Source organism: Arachis duranensis, chromosome 6, assembly GCF_000817695.3.
Source record: "Arachis duranensis cultivar V14167 chromosome 6, aradu.V14167.gnm2.J7QH, whole genome shotgun sequence".
In the NCBI taxonomy this organism is placed as follows: Eukaryota; Viridiplantae; Streptophyta; class Magnoliopsida; order Fabales; family Fabaceae; genus Arachis; species Arachis duranensis.
The window spans coordinates 138132-159405 of record NC_029777.3 but is presented as its reverse complement, the minus strand read 5'-3'; the positions used below and the strand labels follow the sequence as shown (position 1 = coordinate 159405).

Here is a 21274-nt window from a genome sequence, read left to right as displayed (position 1 = left end):
AATTAAATATTTGTATCAATATTTTTTTTTTAGACATTTTTCTTTTTTCTCTTAAATGAATTTTAAAGAAAAGAGAGTTCTGCTCAGCTAGAATTTTTTTCGTTCAATTACAGTCACTCATTCTCTCTTTCTCTTTTTCCGCGGTCGCTGGTTCTATGCTCCTCGCCCTGCATCATTACTCATTTTCTACACTTCACCCTACATCATCGCTCGTTATATGTTCTTCGCCACACGTCATTGCTAAAAATCTACTCCTCACCGTGTCTTGCAGCTGTCGCTGATAATCTATTTCTCACCATGACTTGCCATATCTCACCGTCGTTGTTGGGTGATTTCGCTATGTCTCGCTGTCGTCTCCCTCGAAGACGAAGCTCCATTTTTTCTCCTATTTGAAGCAAGTTATTCATCGTCCTATTATAGCCGCACAATTGAAGTGGTCGCTCTGGACTTGAGAAATTGAACAAGATATTGTTCCACTTTGCAGGTAAATAATCTAAGGATTTCTGCATTTTAGAAGTTATGTGATTCTTATAGTTGACACAAATTGATTAAGTTAGATTACCAAAAGGTGAAAACTCAGGTGAAGTTAACTTCATGTGAAGTTGATATCTGAGAGTCGTTAGATGAAAATTTAGTCAAATTAGTCAAATCATTTAAAGGCTCTCAAATATCAACTTCACGTGAAGTCGACTGCACCTGAGTTTCCACCTTATGAAAAATTGCCAAATGTGGCTTATACCTCACTCTTAACATGATTAGTAACTAGCAAGGTTTTTTTATTTTTTTTTTCAACTCTATTCAATATTCATTTATTAAGTTGAATTGAAAATTGTATTTTATTTTGCTCAGCTTGTTGTTGAAACTGTCCATGTTCTCATTGGCATAGTTTCATACTTGTTCTCTAAGTCTGCCAAGGGTGTTGAGAAGACCTTCTCTCTCCTATCACTCTTTTCCAAGATCCAAGCTGTCTACAAGTAAGAATTTTAATTTTTGTATTCTGACTATTACTTGTTTTTATGTAATTATATGTGTGTCATATTTCTAATTTGCTCGTATTTGTAAAATCATCAAAGTCATATGTTTCTAGTGTAGTCATATTTTAATTGTGGATAATGAGATAAAAAAAATATATTGAATATTTGAACGTGATGATTCATAGTTTGAGATGAGTCTCTTCCTTTCTAATATGGTTGTTGGGGATTAAAGTATATTCAAAGTTAAAAGAAATGTTAAGCAATTTATCCCAGAATTTAGACATAGTTTATGATAGGGTATAATGTCACTATTTCATCCATGTAGCAGACTCTCATCGGATGGGATATACGATAATTATTATTTTTGTTATTACATTGCATAAAGGTAAGAAGACATGAAGATATATCTTTTCAACTTTCAAGTAATTTTTTTTATTATGGATTCATTTATTATCTCTTGCATGATCAAGTAACCGTTATTCAACTTCATGTAATTTTTTGGATTTTGGCTCTAAGACTTTGGACTCTACTTATTGAATATGCTATACGGTTTACATACATATGTATAACAGCAATTCTTTCATGATCTTACATTTTTTTACTTCAATTAGTTTTGGTTATTTTCTTTAGACCGAAATTTGTTTCTTTGCAGGGTAATGTGATTTATATTGCTTATTACTTTGTTGTTGTGACCAGTAAGTCTACTATGCATGTTTGTGATTTTCATTGTAGGTAGTTGATGGCTCCATTGTAAGTGATAATTTGATTTCTTCGGGTAGAGTTAGAACCGTAAGGTAAAAGACTCAACTGTTGACGATACTCCCTCTTGTCAAGGATACAGTGTCTGTATGTGAACCTAGAGACATCAAACTACCTCACGCGAAATCGTCGGATATCATGTGAAAAGCTTAGCCTAAATGTAGTTGTGATTGGCACTGCTGTGCACCTGTGCATGATTATGTCTTTGGTTATATTTTGATATTCTCTTTTTTTTAAGCTAACTATAGTTGAATTTTTGACGGTGTGGCACAACCTTTACAAAGTTAAAATAATAAGTATAAATTTATAATAATTAATGAGTGATTTTTTAGCGTGTTCTCTAAAAGCAAGTGTGTAATTTTGAATTTTTTATTATAGCACTAGCCATATGACTTTTTTTTTAGTTTTTTCTGTGTTTGAAAGAAACTTGAAAATTGAGCTGAAATCAGCTATAGTGACAATTATATATGTGAGGATGTTGCACTTGCTTAGCTTGATTCATGTTTCTAGCTTCCTTCATATTGGATTCAATATCAATATTAGTTTAGATATCTAAAGAATTGAATCATGCCATCCACAATAGTTTGTTAAAAAAAACTATTAATAATTTCATTAACCAATTACTGTTTGTTAAAACACGAGTAAAAATTCTAAAGTTTAAAAATGACGGAAATTACAAAAGCTAATCACCCTTAAATTATAAAAATCAATACGATAGAAATTACAAAAACAAAAAAAAAAAGTTGAAAAAATATACATTACTTTGCCAAAGCACCATGTCCCTATTTAGGATGAACACATTTATCATAGCACCAAATAATACGTAAAAATTAAAAAACATAAGACAACTAAAGGATAAGTTTTTTTAATTAATGTTGATAACAAGCTATATATAAAATTATCCAAGAATTAATTTCTATCAAGTGTAAATAAAAATGTCAATAACAGAGGAAATCAATCGGTTCTCAAGTACCTCAAAATCTCAATAAAGCATAGGATATGCCCCCTATAAACCAACTAAAATCTTGGACCCAAGATTGGAACCTGTTAAAACTTTTACTTATCTAAATAGCAAAGACAACAAGTTTCATTATAATGCAATATTGTTGAAATTAGCAATCTTTAAACCATTGAGTATGTTTCTCCACAAACACGTTCAAAAAATCATTAAACTTGTCCTTATTAAGGTTTGGCATTACCACCACATGTGTTTTGTTTTTTTGGCATACTGTAGTCTTGTTATCTGAACACACAAGGCATTGGATACCCCACAAATTTGTGACCATTGAGCTTCTTAAAGAAATTTTTGAAGCTTAATATGATAGAATATAAAAAAATTAACTCTATAATTACTTATATAGAACAAACTCCAAAACAATTTGGTAAGTTGTACATCACTAAAAAAATTGGTCTTAAATCTTATTTTGACAAACAATTAATCTTGTTAATTTTTAAATGCAAGGCAAACAACAAGCTACAATAGCATAGACAAAATTTTGTGCCAGAACCAAAAATGTTATGAAAAATAAAAAATTATAACAAAAATACAATAATACATAGAAATTCCAATTAGAAAAAAGAGAGAGAAAATAAATATGTATTCAGCATCACGTTTCTGAAATTTAAATATTTCTAAAGTTTAAACTAACAAGTTTTACAAAAGGAATCATGAGATAAAATCAACAAATCCCTTCCCTCAATTATCTTTCATATTTTATTTTATTTTACTCAGCAAATCAGCATCATCAGAAACATCTTTGACTTCCTACTGATACAATCTCTAAATTTTACTCCTAATCCAATGAGTTTCCTCATATAAGACACCATGTATTATATTTTAGTTCTTCACAACTATTGTTCTACTTTCACAACAGAGGTTAAACTTCAAATAAGAAAAAATTAGGAATTTTATTCAATTAAAAATTAAAATAGTTTCTACCAATGAAATCACAACAATCAAATTCAATAATTCAATCATAATCAATGACTCAACAAAATCGCATCATATATCCCATAAACAACACGTGCATATATAATAGAAGTTTCAGAATACACACGTCATTAGTAAACCGAAAATCTAAGAAAGAGAGAAAATTGTGGCATGTTTTGCTAAGTGAAGAACACAACAAAAAAATTGTATTTTTTGGTATGAAAGTCAAATAGAGAACAAGGTAATGAAACCCTCACTGATACTGATGGCACCGGTTGCCACGCAAGTGAGGACGCTGTCTCTAGCCATTTTTCTTGGGCCCGTAGGCAGCAACAACGCGTGGTGTGGCGACTGTAGGGATAGAATAACTAACGTGAGGACATCAAAAGAAAGATTTCTCGCAGAATCAATTGTGATGATGCTGAGTATAGAAGGAAACTCTTTCAGAGACTCTCTTCTTCGAAAGAATGGTTAAAAAAGAAGGGAGAATTTTAAAAAACTAAAAAATATGAAGGAGTAAATGTCTTATTTTTAGTTCTTTTAAAAACATAAAAATAGAATTCTATTCATAAATATTTTTACTATGGTTAATGATACTCCCACATGTGTGGGAGTAAGGAATCTGTTGCCTTAAACACATATCTTGCATTCTTTTTCAGTTTTTCTCTAAGTACTTTAATGAAATATTTGCACTACGGTCATCATTATCAATTATTAATCATGTCCATATACCAAGAGAAAAGAATATACATATTTCTTAAATATAGTACTAAAAACAAATCGTGTGAATTGAGAAAAACGCTAATAATGAACTAAAACCGGTTCATCTCAACTGTAGTAAAGATCAAAAGGTGTTAAACAAACATACTGCTGGAATACATTTTCACGAATCATCTAATAGTGTGATCCTACTGTATCATATACTTAAACATACTGTTGGAATACATTGCCAATGATGAATAGGGTAAGAAGCAATTAGTCTATTCACTTCAGATAAGGAGCTTTTATGCGCATGCCTAAACAAGAATGAACCAAAGGACGACACATCCCAGGACATCGGACAAATAATTCCAACGGGGCAAAATGTATAAATATTTCAGTAACCCGTGTCAACTGAAATTTAAGTAGACAAACCAAATAGATTACTTAAAATAGTTGTCTTCGAGACTAAAAATAAAAACCAAGTAAACATAGGAGCAACAAAACACATCAAAGATAATAATTTAGGAAAACAACTAAATTTAGTCGACTTCCTCAATCTTAGGGCCAGCACCACTTCCACCAGAGGGAGCATAGTCATCATCGCCTGCACCAGCTCCACCAACATCAGGACCAGCACCACCTTGGTACATCTTGGCAATGATTGGATTGCAGATGCCTTCCAGTTCCTTCATCTTATCCTCAAACTCATCTGCTTCGGCAAGCTGGTTGCTGTCTAGCCACTGAATAGATTGCTCAATGGCATCCTCAATCTTCTTCTTGTCAGCTGGGTCAAGTTTTCCTCCAATCTTGTCATCCTTCACAGTGTTCCTCATGTTGTATGCATAGTTTTCCAAAGCATTCTTGGCTTCAACCTTCTTTTTATGCTCTTCATCCTCAGACTTGTACTTCTCGGCCTCTTGAACCATCTTCTCTATATCTTCCTTTGAAAGTCTTCCCTTGTCATTGGTGATGGTGATCTTATTCTTCTGGCCAGTAGTTTTGTCTTCCGCAGACACATTCAAGATACCATTGGCATCAATGTCAAAACACACAGTGATCTGTGGAACACCCCTGGGAGCAGGAGGAATGCCTGAAAGTTCAAATTTGCCCAACAAATTGTTATCCCTTGTCCTTGTTCTCTCACCCTCGAAGACCTGGATCAACACACCAGGCTGGTTGTCCGAATATGTTGAGAAAACTTGTTCCTTCTTTGTTGGAATTGTAGTGTTCCTTGGGATCAGGACGGTCATCACACCACCAGCAGTCTCCAAACCAAGTGACAGAGGGGTGACATCAAGAAGGAGTAGGTCCTGAACCTTTTCATTGCCCTCACCACTCAAGATGGCAGCCTGAACTGCAGCACCATAGGCAACAGCCTCATCAGGATTAATGCTCTTGCACAATTCCTTTCCATTGAAGAAATCTTGCAAAAGTTGTTGAACCTTGGGAATTCTAGTTGAACCGCCAACAAGGACAACATCATGGACACTTCTTTTGTCCATTTTAGCATCTCTCAAACATTTCTCAACTGGCTCCATACACTTCCTGAAAAGATCCATATTGAGCTCCTCAAATCTTGCACGAGTAATTGGAGAATAGAAATCAATTCCCTCATACAGCGAATCAATTTCAATGGTGGTCTGGGCAGTAGATGAAAGTGTCCTCTTTGCTCTCTCACAAGCTGTCCTCAACCTCCTAAGAGCTCTAGGGTTGCCACTTATGTCCTTCTTGTTCTTTCTCTTAAACTCCTGAACAAAGTGGTTCACCATTCTGTTATCAAAATCTTCGCCCCCAAGATGGGTGTCTCCAGCTGTAGCCTTCACCTCAAAGATACCTTCCTCAATAGTAAGCAAGGATACGTCAAAAGTACCTCCACCAAGATCAAAAATCAAGACATTCTTCTCACCAACGCTTGTTGCCTTCTTGTCAAGACCATATGCAATGGCAGCAGCAGTAGGCTCATTGATAATTCTCATGACATTAAGACCAGCAATAACACCAGCATCCTTGGTTGCCTGACGCTGAGAATCATTGAAGTAAGCAGGGACAGTAACAACAGCGTTCTTCACTGAAGAGCCAAGATAGGCCTCTGCAATCTCACGCATCTTCATGAGTACCATAGAAGAGATCTCTTCTGCGGCAAATTGCTTCTCTTCACCCTTGTAGTTAACCACAATCATGGGCTTCTCAGCAGGTCCAGAAATAACCTTAAATGGCCACAACTTAATATCACTCTGCACAGAGGGATCGCTAAATCTGCGACCAATCAACCTCTTGGCATCTGAGAGAAAAGACAATTTATAAACAATCAATATATTGAACCATAAACTAACTAAAATATAAACAACTTTCATCCGAGTAAGACCCATATTAATACTGTACAATAACTAGTACACATACAAACCTTCAACCTATTGAGAGGCAAATCTTGGAACTTGAAGTACGAAGTAACGTCAGACCAGACCCAACAGTGATTTATATTGACGGATGATATTCAAAATTTCGTAATTTAAAATTATATTGATGCATCATGAAAAACGAGATAAGATTTCTGCTATACTAGATCTAGAACCATTAATCCGTTTATGAATATTAAATATTCCAAACAAAGTCAACAAACGAGGCTTTCAATAAATGATCTTAGATTAACTATCTACACAGTTCAACACAACATAAGATCACATACATCAAATAAAACTAACTCATTAAGCTTAGTGAGATAGCACAGAGAACGACAATAAGGTTCTAAGAGAATTTGTGCATGGAAAAGTAGATCTCACCGAAGACAGTGTTGATAGGGTTCATGGCGACCTGGTTCTTGGCGGCATCGCCTATGAGACGCTCGGTGTCAGTGAATGCGACGTAGGACGGCGTCGTTCTGTTTCCTTGGTCGTTGGCGATGATCTCAACACGGTCATGCTGCCAAACTCCGACGCACGAGTACGTGGTTCCGAGATCGATTCCGATGGCTGGTCCCTCTCCTTTTCCGGCCATTGGATCCTAACTGCTGCTTTTTGCGTCGGCGAGAAAACGGAGAAAGAGATCTAAGAATGTGAGGACACAGCGCGAACACTGTGTTCCGAGTTTAGATGCAAAGGAGGAAGAGGGGGAGTGAAACTGGTTTAAGTTGTATTATATATAGCTAGGGTTTGGGTTCCTTCTAGAATGTTCCTATACCCTACTTAAGCTGTTAGAAGCCCGTTCAATTTGGGCTCGCGTACTCTTGTTTCCAATAATGTGGGCCCGAGGCGCAGGCATGGCTCCGCCTACCTTCCAATTCAAAATTCCAGTTTGTTTGTGGCCGAGGCATTGCTCCAATGGCCAATATGTTGGCCTCACAGAAGCCACATCTCAGGTTCGAATCCCAGCCATAGCTGGGTAGTGATAGAACCTTTAGTGTGTGTGAGTGGATGTGTGTGTTGTGTAACCTAGGATTGTTAAAAATTAATTTTTAAAAGATAATTTTTTAAAAGTTGTAGTATTTATGTTTGATAAATTAAATTAAAAATTATTTTTAATAAACACAAGCAACAACAATTGCATTTGGTAAAATAGCTTTTAAAATTTAAAGATACTATAATAGAGATAAATACAAGCATTAAATTTGAAAATTAGTTAACATATGAGATTATATTAGACTTTTAAATTTTGAAAAGTATAAGCCAACTTTGAAAAACTCTATCTTAGTGCTTTCAAAAATACCCCGATTTTTCAAAAACAGCCGGCACAAGCACATGATATTTTTTATTTACCAAACACAAAATGAGGAGCTTGAACTTTTAAAAAGCACAAGTACCTCTTTGAAAAGTTTTACCAAACCAATTCTTAGAACCTACCAAATAAAAAATCTACCAAATCCGTAGAGTCGAACTTAGGGGTGGCAAACGGAAAAGTCCGCCCCGCCCCGCCTAAATGCGGGCTGGCGAGCCCACTAAATGTCCTCTTTTTTTTACTTTTAACTATTAAATAATATATATACAGGTCTAAAAAATCTCTTCTATTTTTTAATTTTTTTTAACCATTATAATTTCTAAAGGTATAAAAAAATTATGATTTTTATATTCACAAATATTAAAGTCTTTGTTTTCATCCAAAACATAATTATAAATATTGTCTCAAAGCCAAAATAAATATAATCCAAAACATAATTATGAATATTGTCTCCAAAGCATAATCCAAAAACACTCAATTTTCATCTTCTTTCTCTTGTAAGTTGGGTTGGGGGAAGTTAGGTTTTGGCAAAAAAATTGCAAAAATACCCCCTTACCAAGAAAAACACTAAGTCCAATGATGAGCGGATATTTTATACGCTTTTTGACATCATTTTCATACAATTTTTGTTATGTTTTATTTAAGTTTTATTATATTTTTATATGTTTTAGTGTAAAATTCACATTTTTAGATTCTACTATGATTTGTTGTGTTTTATGGTGATTTCAGATATTTTTTGGCTGAAATTGAGGAGTTTGAGCAGAAGTCTGATTCAGAAGCAGAGAAATGACTGCAGATGCTTTTAGGATCTGACCTCCGTGCACTCGAATGAGCTTTTCTGGAGTTACAGAAGTCCAAATGGCGCGCTCTCAATGGCTATGGAAAGCTAACATCCAGGACTTTCCAGAAATATATAATAGTTCATACTTTACTTCAGAATTGAAGGCTCAAAACTGGCGTTCAATGCCAGCCACCAATTCTATTCTAGCATCCAACGCCCACAAGGAGGTAACCAGCGTCAAATGCCCAAAAAGCGGGCCCTAGCCAGCATTCAACGCCCCTAGGGAGTCCTAGCACGTGGTTTACTCTTTTGCTCGGTCCAAACACTCACCAAGTAGGCCCCGAAAGTGGATTTTTGCACTACAAGCCTAAGCCTATAATATTTCTGTAATCTTTAGTCATTAGCTTAGTATTTATAGGAGGAGATCACCCTTGTTTAAAAAATTTTGATCTTCTTCCACCACTTTACACGTTTTTACATTGTTCTATGTACAATATGAGCCATTAAATATCCTAGGTTAAGGTTAGGAGCTCTGTTGTGTTTTATGGATTAATAAAAGTACTACTGTTCTATTTCAATTCATATTTGACTCTCTCCTAAGATGTATCTTCGTTCTTCAACCTTATGAATGAGTTGAACCATCACAAGTTATCTCTATTCTACATGGGTTTAGCGCAGCGTCTTTCATCGGATATCAATGAACCACTAGCTTGATTATACATCTCTTAGACGGCTAATCCACGACTTTGTTGGGGACTTCTTGAGACATCAGTTCAGCCGAGGTATGGGGAGATTAGGGTCTTTGTGGTAAAGGCTAGAATCAAGGCGCAGCATTCTCTGATCCGGAAGATTCGACCTTATCTGTGGTGTTTTGAGTAGGATCACCAAGGGAATGAACTGCAAGAGCTTCACCCTCATTCATACTGGATGCGCACTAAACCTGGTGTTCAGCCTAGAGGAAGATTGGTGGCTGCTCAAACCGGCGTTGATCACATACAACATGCTATAGAAGAAATCATTCACAGTTGGAGTAGACAGTAAGAAATTGATTCAGAAGAACAAAGCATCTCCGAAGCCTTAACCATCTTCTTATCATTGAATTCACAACCACTGAGTAACGTTATCTTTATTTTACTTTTATACACTTAAACCAGTAAACAACCCATAAGTCCCAACCTAACTACTAATTGACTTAGTAGTAGGCTAGCGTTAATGGGTATCAAATTAACCACTAAGGGTTCTCAATTCTCCAATTCAACTAGACCCAATGACTCAAGATCACCCAATTCTCTTAGCCTAGGCCAAGAGTATAGAAAACTACCCTAATACTAATGGAAACATTTTATCAAACACATAGAGTGCAATAGAAGTAAACATCACAAAATGTAAGAATTAATAAAATCCATAACTAATACAAACAATAAATCAACAATGACAATTAAGATAAACATAGAAACACATGAAAACATGAAATTACATTAAGAGATAATCAAAATCTATAAGAGTTCATAAAAGTAAAAATGGCAACATAAATAAATTAACAAGAGAAACTAAGAGGATTAAGACAATAGAACAATAAAATATAAAGAGAATTGAAATAAAAATAAGAATTAAAACTTGGATCTAAGGAAATTTGACCTAAACTACCCTAAATTCTAGAGAGAAGAGATAGCTTTTCTCTCTAAAATTCTAACCTAAAACATGATGAAAACTACAATATGACTACTTCCCCCTCCCCCATTCCCTTGCAATTCTTGGGTTCAAAAGCATCAGAAATGAGTTGGATTTAGGCCTCCTTGAGCTTAAAAATCGCCCCCAGTGTTTTGCCTTTAATGAGATCACGTGCCGCTTGTCATGCGTATGCATGGGTCATATGACGTGTCACTGACAACTTTCTCTTTCATGCGTGCGCATGGGTGACGCGTGCGCGTTGCTGGTGAATCCCCTCCTCACGCGTACACGTGGATGACGCGTGCACGTGGCCTTGAGTTCTCCAAATGCTCATTTTCCATGAATTCTCCTTCTAGCATGCTTTTCTCTTCACTCCAAATGCTTTTCTATAATAGAACTTAACTATATAAAAATAAATTTTTCATTAATATATGTTATTCATATTATTGAATGAATAATGTACAAAAAAATGTTTAATCTCATAAATTTTTTTAAACTGAATTCATTTTTTTATTTAGTTTATTGATATATTTAAGAACAATAATTACAGAATTTTAAACCCTATATTTAGAGAATGAATTAAGATTTTTAATTAATACTATATATTACATTGATATAATACAATAATTATAAAACTTATTGTTTAAAAAAGTCTTTGTTTTAGGGCGAAAACTAGTGCACTCCAGGTAAAGTAGGGAGTGCAACACTCTTTAAAAGTTAACCTACTATCAAAAGTTATCAGGTAAATTAAATTTATTTATTATTGTTATTATTTTTTTTTTGTCATGGGCTGAACAAACAAACCAGCACTAACAAAAATACTAATTCCCTTATTTAACACAAGGACGACCTTTACACCACAAAAATACTCAGAAAAATTTGATTGAATTCCTCCATTATTCTGTTATTGTCGATGTGATGTCTTCAAACATGTTCCATGCGTAGGAGGCCGAGGTATAGTGACTTCTCCTGCTGTTGTCCGAGTTCAGGAGGAAGAGCTATACGTCGGCTGAGCTGGAACACCGCGGCGGGAGCACCTACAAAAAGCACTCCGACGCTCAAGTAAGAATGTGAGATATGAGAGAATAAGAGAAATAAATTATAGTGAGTTCTGTGACCTGCCTTGCCCCAAGGTTACTAATTTGTTTATATAGACGTTTGGGAACTCGTTCAGTTGGAGTTTATTTAGGGATTATTTGTGTTGACCGAGGTTATCCTGATGCCGTTAGTGTAGTCAGTTGAGATTCTGAGTTATGCCCTTATCCTTGGTTTTGGCGGTGTTTGTTATTAGATTTTGTTTGTTGAGATTTGCTTTATTGACCGAGGTTTGTGTGTGGAGATATAGTCGGTTGACCGGGTTTTTAGGCTACGTATCATAGCCCCCAAGGTCGCCGTGTGTCTTTAGGAGTACAGGGCGAGCTTTTATTTGTTTGGGGTTAGATTTGTTGTTGCTGCCTTTTGATTTTTTGTCTCGGAAAAGGTGTAAATGTGCATTTAATGGCCGTTTCGTTTCCCGCGTTGAAGTGTTTGATGTGAGTCCCCGTTACAGTATCTTGTGCAATCTTGGCCCTTGGTTTGCATCATGGTGAGTGAGTGGTTGAGATTCTGAGGTAGTTTTGGAGAAAAAACTGTTTCATTACCCCATGTTTTTATTACTGGGAGTATCATAGGTAACTTCTGTTTAGTCTGAATCTCCAATACTTGCGTTTTTTTCACCAGCGAAAGAGAAAGAATGAATATCAAAGGTTTGTGTTAAAGGGTTCTGGTCTTCTTCTTCTTCTTTCTAATTTTCCTGTTTGGTCTTTGGTTATGGAAAAGGGTAAGGTTGTTCTGGCGGAGGGCGACCCTTGCAGTTGGGTTAGTGAATAAGTGAAACAGTGTGTTTCTAGGTTTAGTGATTCTGAATCCGTAAAGGTGTTAGGTTCTAACGTATGGGTTAGAGAGGGTCATGAGCTTAGGATAGAGCTTTTACCTTGTGGGGAGGAGGATCGTGTTTGTGAGCAGGTCGATGGTTGGTCATATTTCTACATTTATTCGTGTTTGTTGACTGAGATTGGTGTCCGGTTTCCATTTACAGATTTTGAGTGCGGTGTGTTATTTTGGTTGAATTGTGCTCCCTCCCAGTTACATCCCAACTCCTGGGGTTTTGTCCGTGCTTTTGAGATTCTGATGAGTATTCTAGAATATCCTCCTTCGCTGAGAGTATTCTTTTCATTGTTTTAATCTAAAGGAGTTAGGCGGGGTTTGTGGGTAAATCTCAATAGTCATCCTCGTCGGTCAGTGTTTTCCTTATACAAATCATCGTTCAAAGATTTTAAAACAATGTTTGTCAAGGTTAGGAGTGTTAAAAGTGAGTTTCCTTTTTATTTGAATGAATATCTAGAAGAGAGGTTTCCTCTTTCTTGGTCTCCTGAACCTATGCAGGTTCTTGATGTTGATGATAGGGTTTTTGATGACAATGTCGTGTTGGACTTTTTGTTAGAGGAGTTGGTAGGGTTGTTATCTATTGCAGATTTGTTGAAGTGGGATTCGGATAAGGAGGCTGTTTTGGATTATCTAGGTAACTAGTTTTAGTGTTTATTTTCTGAAATGGAGGTGTAGTTGCTTCTAATATTTTGTCTTGTGTTTATGTCTGTAGCTGAGAAAGCCCCCACCATCACTACTGCTGGACTGAAGTCCTATTTTAATCAGAGGAAGAAAAGTGAGAAAGAGGGGTCAATGACAAATGTAGGTAAGGGCGGCGGTGACGTTGGTCAAGCAGGGGCTAATCCTCGACTAAAAAGGAAAAGGGAAAAGACTCGTGCCGAGAAGGCTGAGAGTAAGGAGGAGCATTCCCCTGTCCTACCTATTGTAGAGGCTGCCTATGAGTCTCAGAGGAGACTTCATGCTTATCGTGAGGATGATAGCATGAGGTCCCTGTGGTCAAGGTTTTTTTCCTTTGCTACTCTTGCTGATGAGGTGTGTCGATTTCCCGAGGACTCGAAAATGATAGAAGAGGTTGGACGTGCTGGGATGAGTCGCTTTCTTCAGGTATTTTGGTTGTATTATTTTATGTTTTATCACCATGTATCCTTATGTTGATGTTTTTGTTGGTTTTTTTGTCTTAGGTTATTGGGGCCCGACTTGTCGCTATTGGGAGAGTTCAAGAGCTTGCTGTGGAATCTGAAGTCAAAGATTCTGTTGAGATTTCTGAGTTGTCTACTGCTGTTCAAGAGAAGGAGAAGATGATTACTGAACTTTCGTCATCTTTGAAGGGAAAGGAAGAAGAGCTTGCTGAAGAGAATCGCCTTCATAGTTCGGTCTTGGAAGGAAATAAAACTCTGACATCGGAAAATGATCGACTAATGGCTCGGGTGAAGGAGTTGGAGAATGAGATTTATGAGGCCTTTGCTCAAGGCTTTGAGCGGGCTACCGACCAGGTTCGGGTTTTGTTCCCTGAGGTTGATGCTGCTAAACTTGATGCCACGAAAATCATTGTTGATGGCGAATTGATCGATGATGAAGTTGGTAAACAAAGTGATAGTTCGAGTATTGGGGATAAGATAGAATGAAGATTTGTAAAAATGTTGTTTGGAGTTTTTTGGACCTGTTTGTTAATGTTTCTAGCTATGTATTTTGACTACTTATGGCTTTTGCCGAGTGTGAAGCTCGGTTGTTTGTTTTGGTTTATATATATCTGTTTGAACTTATATCTGTAATGGCTTTGGGCTTTTGTAGAGTAGAATATATTAGTCTTTTTATTGTAAGACTGTATCGTTTGATTAATTGGATAAGGCGTCCGGCCCCATTAAAACCCTTTCTGAGTAAAACCCTTATTTTGTTGGGATAAAATCTCAAAATGGGAAAAAGAGTACCTTCATCCGCGCTATATACACTATGATTGGTATTTCCTCAAGGAGGATACATTCCAGTTTCCTGGTATTGGACTGTTTAACAATGTCTCTAATTGGTAGGCTCCTTTGCCGAGCACTTTAGAAATTCGGAATGGTCCCTCCTAGTTTGCTGCTAATTTTCCATGCTTTTGAGGTTTTCTTGCTTCTTCTGTTTTTCTGAGGACGAGCTCTCCATTCTCGAATGTCCTTGGATGGACCTTTTTGTTGTGTCGTTTTTGTATGAGCTGTTTCATTGCTCGTTGTTTAATTGTTGCTATCTCCCTTTCCTCGTCCAGTAGATCCAAGTCTGTTAATCTTTCATTGTTGTTGTTGTTCGTATCATAGAGTTTGGTTCTCAGGCTAGTCGTGCCGACTTCTACAGGTATGAGGGCCTCGGCTCCATATACTAGTTTGAATGGGGTTTCTCCTGTTGCTGATTGGATTGTCGTGTTGTACCCCCATAGGACTTCTGGTACGAGATCTGCCCATTCGCTCTTTACTTCGTCCAACTTCTTCTTTAAGGCCTGCAAAATAACTCTGTTAGCTGATTCTACTTGACCATTCATTTGAGGATGCTCGACCGAGCTAAAGTGGTGTTTGATGTTGAAATTTTGTAAAAAGGTGGCAAGTTTATGGTCTGTGAACTGCCTTCCATTGTCAGAGATTACTTCTCTTGGTATGCCGTAACGGCATATGATGTTCTTCCAAAGGAAGGTTCTTACTTTCTCTGCTGTGATTTGCGCTAGGGGTTGTGCTTCAATCCATTTGGAGAAGTAATCTATTGATACCAAAAGAAACTTTACCTATCCTGGCGCTTTCGGGAAGGGGCCTAGAATGTCTAGCCCCCAATGGTCGAAAGGCCAACTTACCTCCAAGGTGTGCAACTCCTCGGCGGGTGTTGTTGAGATGTTGGCGTGCTTCTGACAATTGTTGCATGTCCTTACTTTTGTTATGCATCCCTCTTTATAGTTGGCCAGTAGTATCCTGTTCGCAATATTTTGGCTGACAGAGCTCGGCCGCCAATATGATTTCCACATACTCCTTCATGTGTTTCTGCCATGACTATTTCAGCATCATCTTTTCTGAGACATTTTAGTAGAGGCTGTGAGAATCCTCGTCTGTATAGGCTATCTCCTACCATTGTGTAGTAGCTTGCTTTTCTTCGGAAGAGTTGTGGATTTTGTTCGTCCTTTGGGATTGTTCCTGTTTTGATATATTGAAGAAAAGGTGTTCTCCAATCCTCTACCTGTGTAATGCTGCATATGCTATTTAATTCGAAGCTTGGCTTTTCAAGTGTTAACTGTGAAAGTGTTGGTGTGTGTGATTGTGGCCTTGTTGTTGCTAATTTAGATAAAACATCGGCTCTTGCGTTTTGTTCTCTATTCACATGTATTATTTCAAATTTGTGAAATTTTGAGATAGGGTCCTTTGTTATGAGCCAGTATTTCTCTAACAAAGGATCTTTTACCTGGAATTCGCCTTTGATCTGTTGGACGATGAGCAGGAAGTCGCAATAAGCGGTGAGTTGAGATATTTGTAAATCCCGGATGAGTTTTAGTCCGGCTAGGAGGGCTTCATATTCGGCCTGGTTGTTGCTTGCTACGAAGGAAAATTGTAATGATTGCTCGGCTTCGACCTGTTCACCTCTTTTGAGTGTTACGCCTGCTCCACTTCCATCTTTGTTTGCTGCACCATCTACATAAAGCTTCCAGCTATGTTCCTCTGGCCTACACTCTGTTGTCAATTCAGAGATGAAGTCGGCTAGTATTTGCAGTCTTGGAGTCTTCCGAGGTTGGTATTGTATGTCATATTTGGAGAGCTCGACGGACCATTTTGTTAAGCATCCAGCCAGCTCAGGTTTTGTTAGAATTTGTCTCAGTGGTTGATTCGTTCTAACTATTATGATGTGGCTTTGGAAATACTGCCTCAATCTTCTTGCTGTCGTGACTAGGGCTAATGCGAGCTGTTCTATTTTTGGGTACCTGGTTTCTGCTGGCTGTAGGACTCTGCTGACGAAGTATACTGGGTTTTGTGTTTTCCCTGTTTCAGAGACTAGTACAGAACTTATGGCATGGTTAGAAACAGATAAATATAAGAATAATGGTTTACCGGGCTTTGGTTTTTAGGGGATAGGTGGTGATGATAGTGTTTGTTTGAGCTCTGTGAAAGATCGTTCACATTCTTCCGTCCAGTTGAACTTTTGGCTCTTGGAGATTGTTTTGAAAAAATGGTATGATCGGTTTGCTACTGCAGGTAAGAATCATGATAGTGCAGCAACTCGGCCTGCTAGCTGTTGTGCTTCCTTTATTGTCTTTGGGCTGTTCATGTTAAAAATAGCTTCACATTTTTCTGGGTTTGCCTCAATTCCTCGTGAAGTCAGCATGAATCCGAGGAATTTCCCCCCTTGAACCCCGAATGCACATTTTTCTGGGTTGAGTCTCATGTTGTATGCTCTGAGTTGTTGGAATGCTTATTCAAGGTCCTTATAGTGTGATCCTTGTGCCGAGGTCTTTGCCACGTCCACATAGATCTCCATATTTCGTCCTATTTGATGCTGGAATACTTTGTCCATAAGTCATTGGTATGTTGCTCCTGCATTCTTAAGGCCAAATGGCATAACTTTGTAGCAAAAATTTCCGTGTTTTGTTATGAAAGCCGTTTTGCTTTGGTCTTCTGGATGCATAAGGATCTGATTATATCCTGAGTATGCATCCATGAAGCTCAGAGTTTTAAATCCAGAAGCATTATCTACTAGTTTATCAATGCAAGGTAAAGGATAGGCATCTTTGGGGCAAGCCTTATTTAAATTTGTAAAGTCGACGCACATGCGCCATTTACCTGAGTGTTTCCTTACCATAACCACATTTGAAAGCCAAGTGGTAAAACGGAGTTCTTTGATGAAACCGGCGTTGAGGAGCTTTTTTGTTTCTTCAAGGGCTGCTTTTACTTTTTCCGTTCCAAGGTTCCTCTTTTTCTGGGCGATCGGTTTGGCTGTTTTGTTTATGGCGAGCTTGTGACTGATTATGCTCGGATCGATTCCTGGCATGTCTGCTGGTGTCCACGCAAATAATTCGGCGTTGTCCTGGAGTAATCTTATTAGCTTTGCTCTCTCTTCTCCTTTTAATGCTTGGCCGATGTAGGTAATCTGTTCGGCTTTTATCGTCAGAGGAATCTGTTGGAGTTCGTCTATTGGTTGGGGTCTTTCTTGGAGATCCCCTCTTGGATCCAATTCGGCAAGCGTCAACACCTCGGATCTGCCATGACTTGTTTTTGCTTCTAGATCAGCTTTTGGTTGCATGCTGGTTTTCTTTAAGCTAGCATTGTAGCATTGTCGAGCTTGTTGTCGGTTTGAATGTACTGTTGCTATTTTGTTGTTTTGTGCCTGAAACTTAACACACAAGTGTAATGTAGATACTACCGCTCTGAAGTTATTCAGGGTGGGTCTTCCGAGTATAATGTTATAAGGACTAGGACAGTAAACTATGAGATATTGGATGTCCACAGCTCTTGCCAATGGGGGGTTGCCCATTGTTGTTCTTAGCCATATGTGTCCTTTTATTGGGACCCTTTCTCCAGAGAACCCAACTAGTTCTCCGGATGACGGTTGCATGGCTTTTTCAGACAATTGCATTTTTATAAAGGTTGAATAAAAAAGTACATCAGCACTACTACCTGGGTCTAGAAGCACCTTCCTTACCAATAGTTCTCCAGCTTGTATAGATATTACCACAGGGTCGTCCAGGTTTGGACTTGTTGAAGCTATGTCGCCTTGACTAAAGGTTATCTCTAGTTCTTTTGTGTTGTGAGTTGTTGCAGGTATTGTTCCTTCGATTTCCAGCATTGCTCGGTAACTCCTTTTTCGGGCCGAGCTTGTTTCGTCTCCTCCCGCATATCCTCATGATATGCAGTTTATGATTCCCCTGGGAGGATCTGTTATTGTCCATTTTCCCTTTTCTCTCTCTGTTGAGCGCTCCTCTGGTTCTCTTTTGGTTTCTCTGCTTTTCCGACCTTCGACATATTTGTCCAAGAGGCCTTGCCGAGCTAATCTTTCTAGGAGGTCCTTGGCTATTACACATTCGTCCGTTGTATGTCCATATTTTTTATGGAAAGCACAGTGCTTGCTTCTGTCCACGAACCGTTGATCTTGGTAGCTCCCTGCTCTGGCGGGAGGTTTGACTATTTTGGCGTTGAGAATATCCTTGATTATGTTTTCCCTTTTTGTGTTGAATCTGGTATAGGTGTCGAACTTTGGAGTAAGCCTGAATGGCTTTTTCTGATCTTTCCTGTTTGGTGGTCTGGATGTCTTTTCGTCCTCTTTTCTGGTTGGCTGTTTGTCCGACCTCTGTGCTTCCCGCAATTCCTCAATCTCCATTTGACCTGCAGCTCTCTCTCGAAATTCTTCCAGTGTTTTGGGTTTGGTTATTGCTATTGTTTCTCTAAACTTCCCGGGTCTGAGTCCGGCTTTGAGTGCGTGCAGGTGGACGTTAGGGTCCAAGTCCGGAATCTCCATGGTAGCATCAGCGAACCGGGTTAAGTAATCCTTCAGGCTCTCATGCTGTCCCTGTTTGATCGTCCTGAGGTAGTCTGAGCCGCGGACATAGATCCTTGAAGCAGCGAAGTAGTCGATGAAAGATCTTGCCAGGTCCTCGAAACATGTAATTGACCCTGCAGATAATTTAGAAAACCATAATAAAGCAGCACCGTCAAGGTAAGTAGGAAAAGAACGACATAATATAGGTTCATTATTAGGTCTATTAAAAAACATCATAGATTGAAATTTTTTAACGTGAGATCGGGGGTCACCAATCCCCTTGTAAGGTTCCAAGGAGTTAGGCAAGACGAAGCCCTTAGGCATCTTGAAGTTTGTAATTTCTTCAGAGAAGGGGTTGTCTAGCGTCAACTTTTCTTTCGGTGGTGTAATGCTTAAGGGGTCTGAGTTTCCTAGGGCCGCATTCTTGGAGCTACTCTCCTCATGTTTGCCTGTGTTATTCTGTGTAGAGAGTTCGGCTAGCCTACGGACTTCCGCCTGGAGTTCGACCATCTGGGCTAGCAGCTCGGCTTGGTTGAAGGATTGAGCTCCATTCTCAGCCATGTGAAAGTCCCTGCACACAAGAAAGGAAATATAGAATATCTAAGAGTGAAAGTGGGGTTATATCAACTCAGGCCCCACGGTAGGCGCCAAATGTTCCGTGCGTAGGAGGCCGAGGTATAGTGACTTCTCCTGCTGTTGTCCGAGTTCAGGAGGAAGAGCTATACGTCGGCTGAGCAGGAACACCGCGGCGGGAGCACCTGCAAAAAGCACTCCGACGCTCAAGTAAGAATGTGAGATATGAGAGAATAAGAGAAATAAATTATAGTGAGTTGTGTGACGTGCCTTGCCCCGAGGTTACTAATTTGTTTATATAGACGTTTGGGAACTCGTTCAGTTGGAGTTTATTTAGGGATTATTTGTGTTGACCAATGTTATCTTGATGCCGCTAGTGTAGTCAGTTGAGATTCTGAGTTATGCCCTTATCCTCGATTTTGGCGGTGTTTGTTATTAGATTTTGTTTGTTGAGATTTGCTTTATTGACCGAGGTTTGTGTGTGGAGATATAGTCGCTTGACCGAGTTCTTAGGCTACGTATCGAAACATTTTTACGGTTTTATTTGTTGGCTTCCATTATCGTTCTGACTAGTCACAGATTTTAACACTGTTGAACCCACCACATTCCACCTCTACCATAAATGACCTTCAAAGTCCGAAAAATTACTGCCATAGAAAAGGATGACGCATGTCTGTCGCTGCTGTTGGTTGGCTAACTCCAAATGCAAAATCGATTCTGTAGAAGAATCCCGGTCTCCATGAAGATGACATGATTCTTAGATGACGACATAGTCAAAGCACAAAATAGATGGCAGTTACAACAAGTTTATTATCTTTTATTTCAAATTATCCTCAAATTGTACGTAATAAAATAAAAAATTAAAATACAATTATATTTAAAAAATTATTTGTATTATTTTTTTATTAATTTATTCAAAAAATAATTAAATTTTAAAGTTAATTGGTATAAAATATTACAGATATAAAATTAAAAATTTTTTTATTTGTATAAGAATGAGCCTAATAAATAATTATTCTATTTAATATATAATTAAGAATATTTCTTTCTTTATCAACGAGTTATAGTTCAAATGACATAGTTTTCATCTAAGAGTTGGTAAAAAAAAGAATAATTCTTTCTTTTATTAACTTTTTTTAAACATAAAATATTTTTTTAAATAATATATATTAACTAAAATAATATAATTATCCAAAATAATATATTATAAATATAATAAAATAACATATTTCAATAAAAAATTAGGGTTAAGTATGATTTTGGTCCCTAACGTAGGGGCTGAAAATTTTTTTCGTCCCTCGCCTTTTTTTCGCTCCAAAATGGTCCCCAAAGTTTGAGTTTTTTTTAAAATGATCCTTCGGACCAAAATGCCCTTATCCCTTCTTCCCCAAAATCATGCCGCCACCACCACCACCAGAACCAGAACCAGAACCACCACCCCCCACCCACTGTCACTCCATCACCATCTCCATCACACCAACCAAAACTCAGAAAATCAACATCATCATCGTCATCCTTATCAGAATTCAGATCCAAAACTTAGATCCAGATTCAAACTCATACAAACAAAAACTCAACTCAGAAAATCATCATAAAAAATTCAGAACTCAACTCAGATAAACAGATCCAGAAATTTCACAAAAAAAATCAATTAACAGAATTCACAGAAGAAGAAGAAGAAGCGGCGGGCAGCGGTGGGTGCGGCGGCGGGAAGAAGAAGAAGAAGAAGAAAAAGTGGTGGTGGTGCGGTGGTGCAGGACGGCAGAGCGG

General features: G+C 37.8%; 2 protein-coding genes across 2 annotated transcripts; both read right to left on the bottom strand.

Annotated features, from left to right (window-relative positions):
• Positions 1-4728: 4728 nt before the first annotated feature.
• LOC107491681 (heat shock 70 kDa protein 4) lies at positions 4729-7487 on the bottom strand. Its single transcript, XM_016112574.3, has 2 exons — positions 7146-7487; positions 4729-6646 (listed from the first exon to the last, which is right to left on the bottom strand). The coding sequence occupies exons 1-2, from the start codon at positions 7357-7359 to the stop codon at positions 4905-4907; spliced, it is 1956 nt and encodes a 651-aa protein (XP_015968060.1). The 5' UTR covers positions 7360-7487; the 3' UTR covers positions 4729-4904.
• Positions 7488-18295: 10808 nt separating this feature from the next.
• On the bottom strand, positions 18296-19492 carry LOC107491641 (uncharacterized). The gene has a single exon (XM_016112529.1). The coding sequence runs from the start codon at positions 19490-19492 to the stop codon at positions 18296-18298; it is 1197 nt and encodes a 398-aa protein (XP_015968015.1).
• Positions 19493-21274: the final 1782 nt, after the last annotated feature.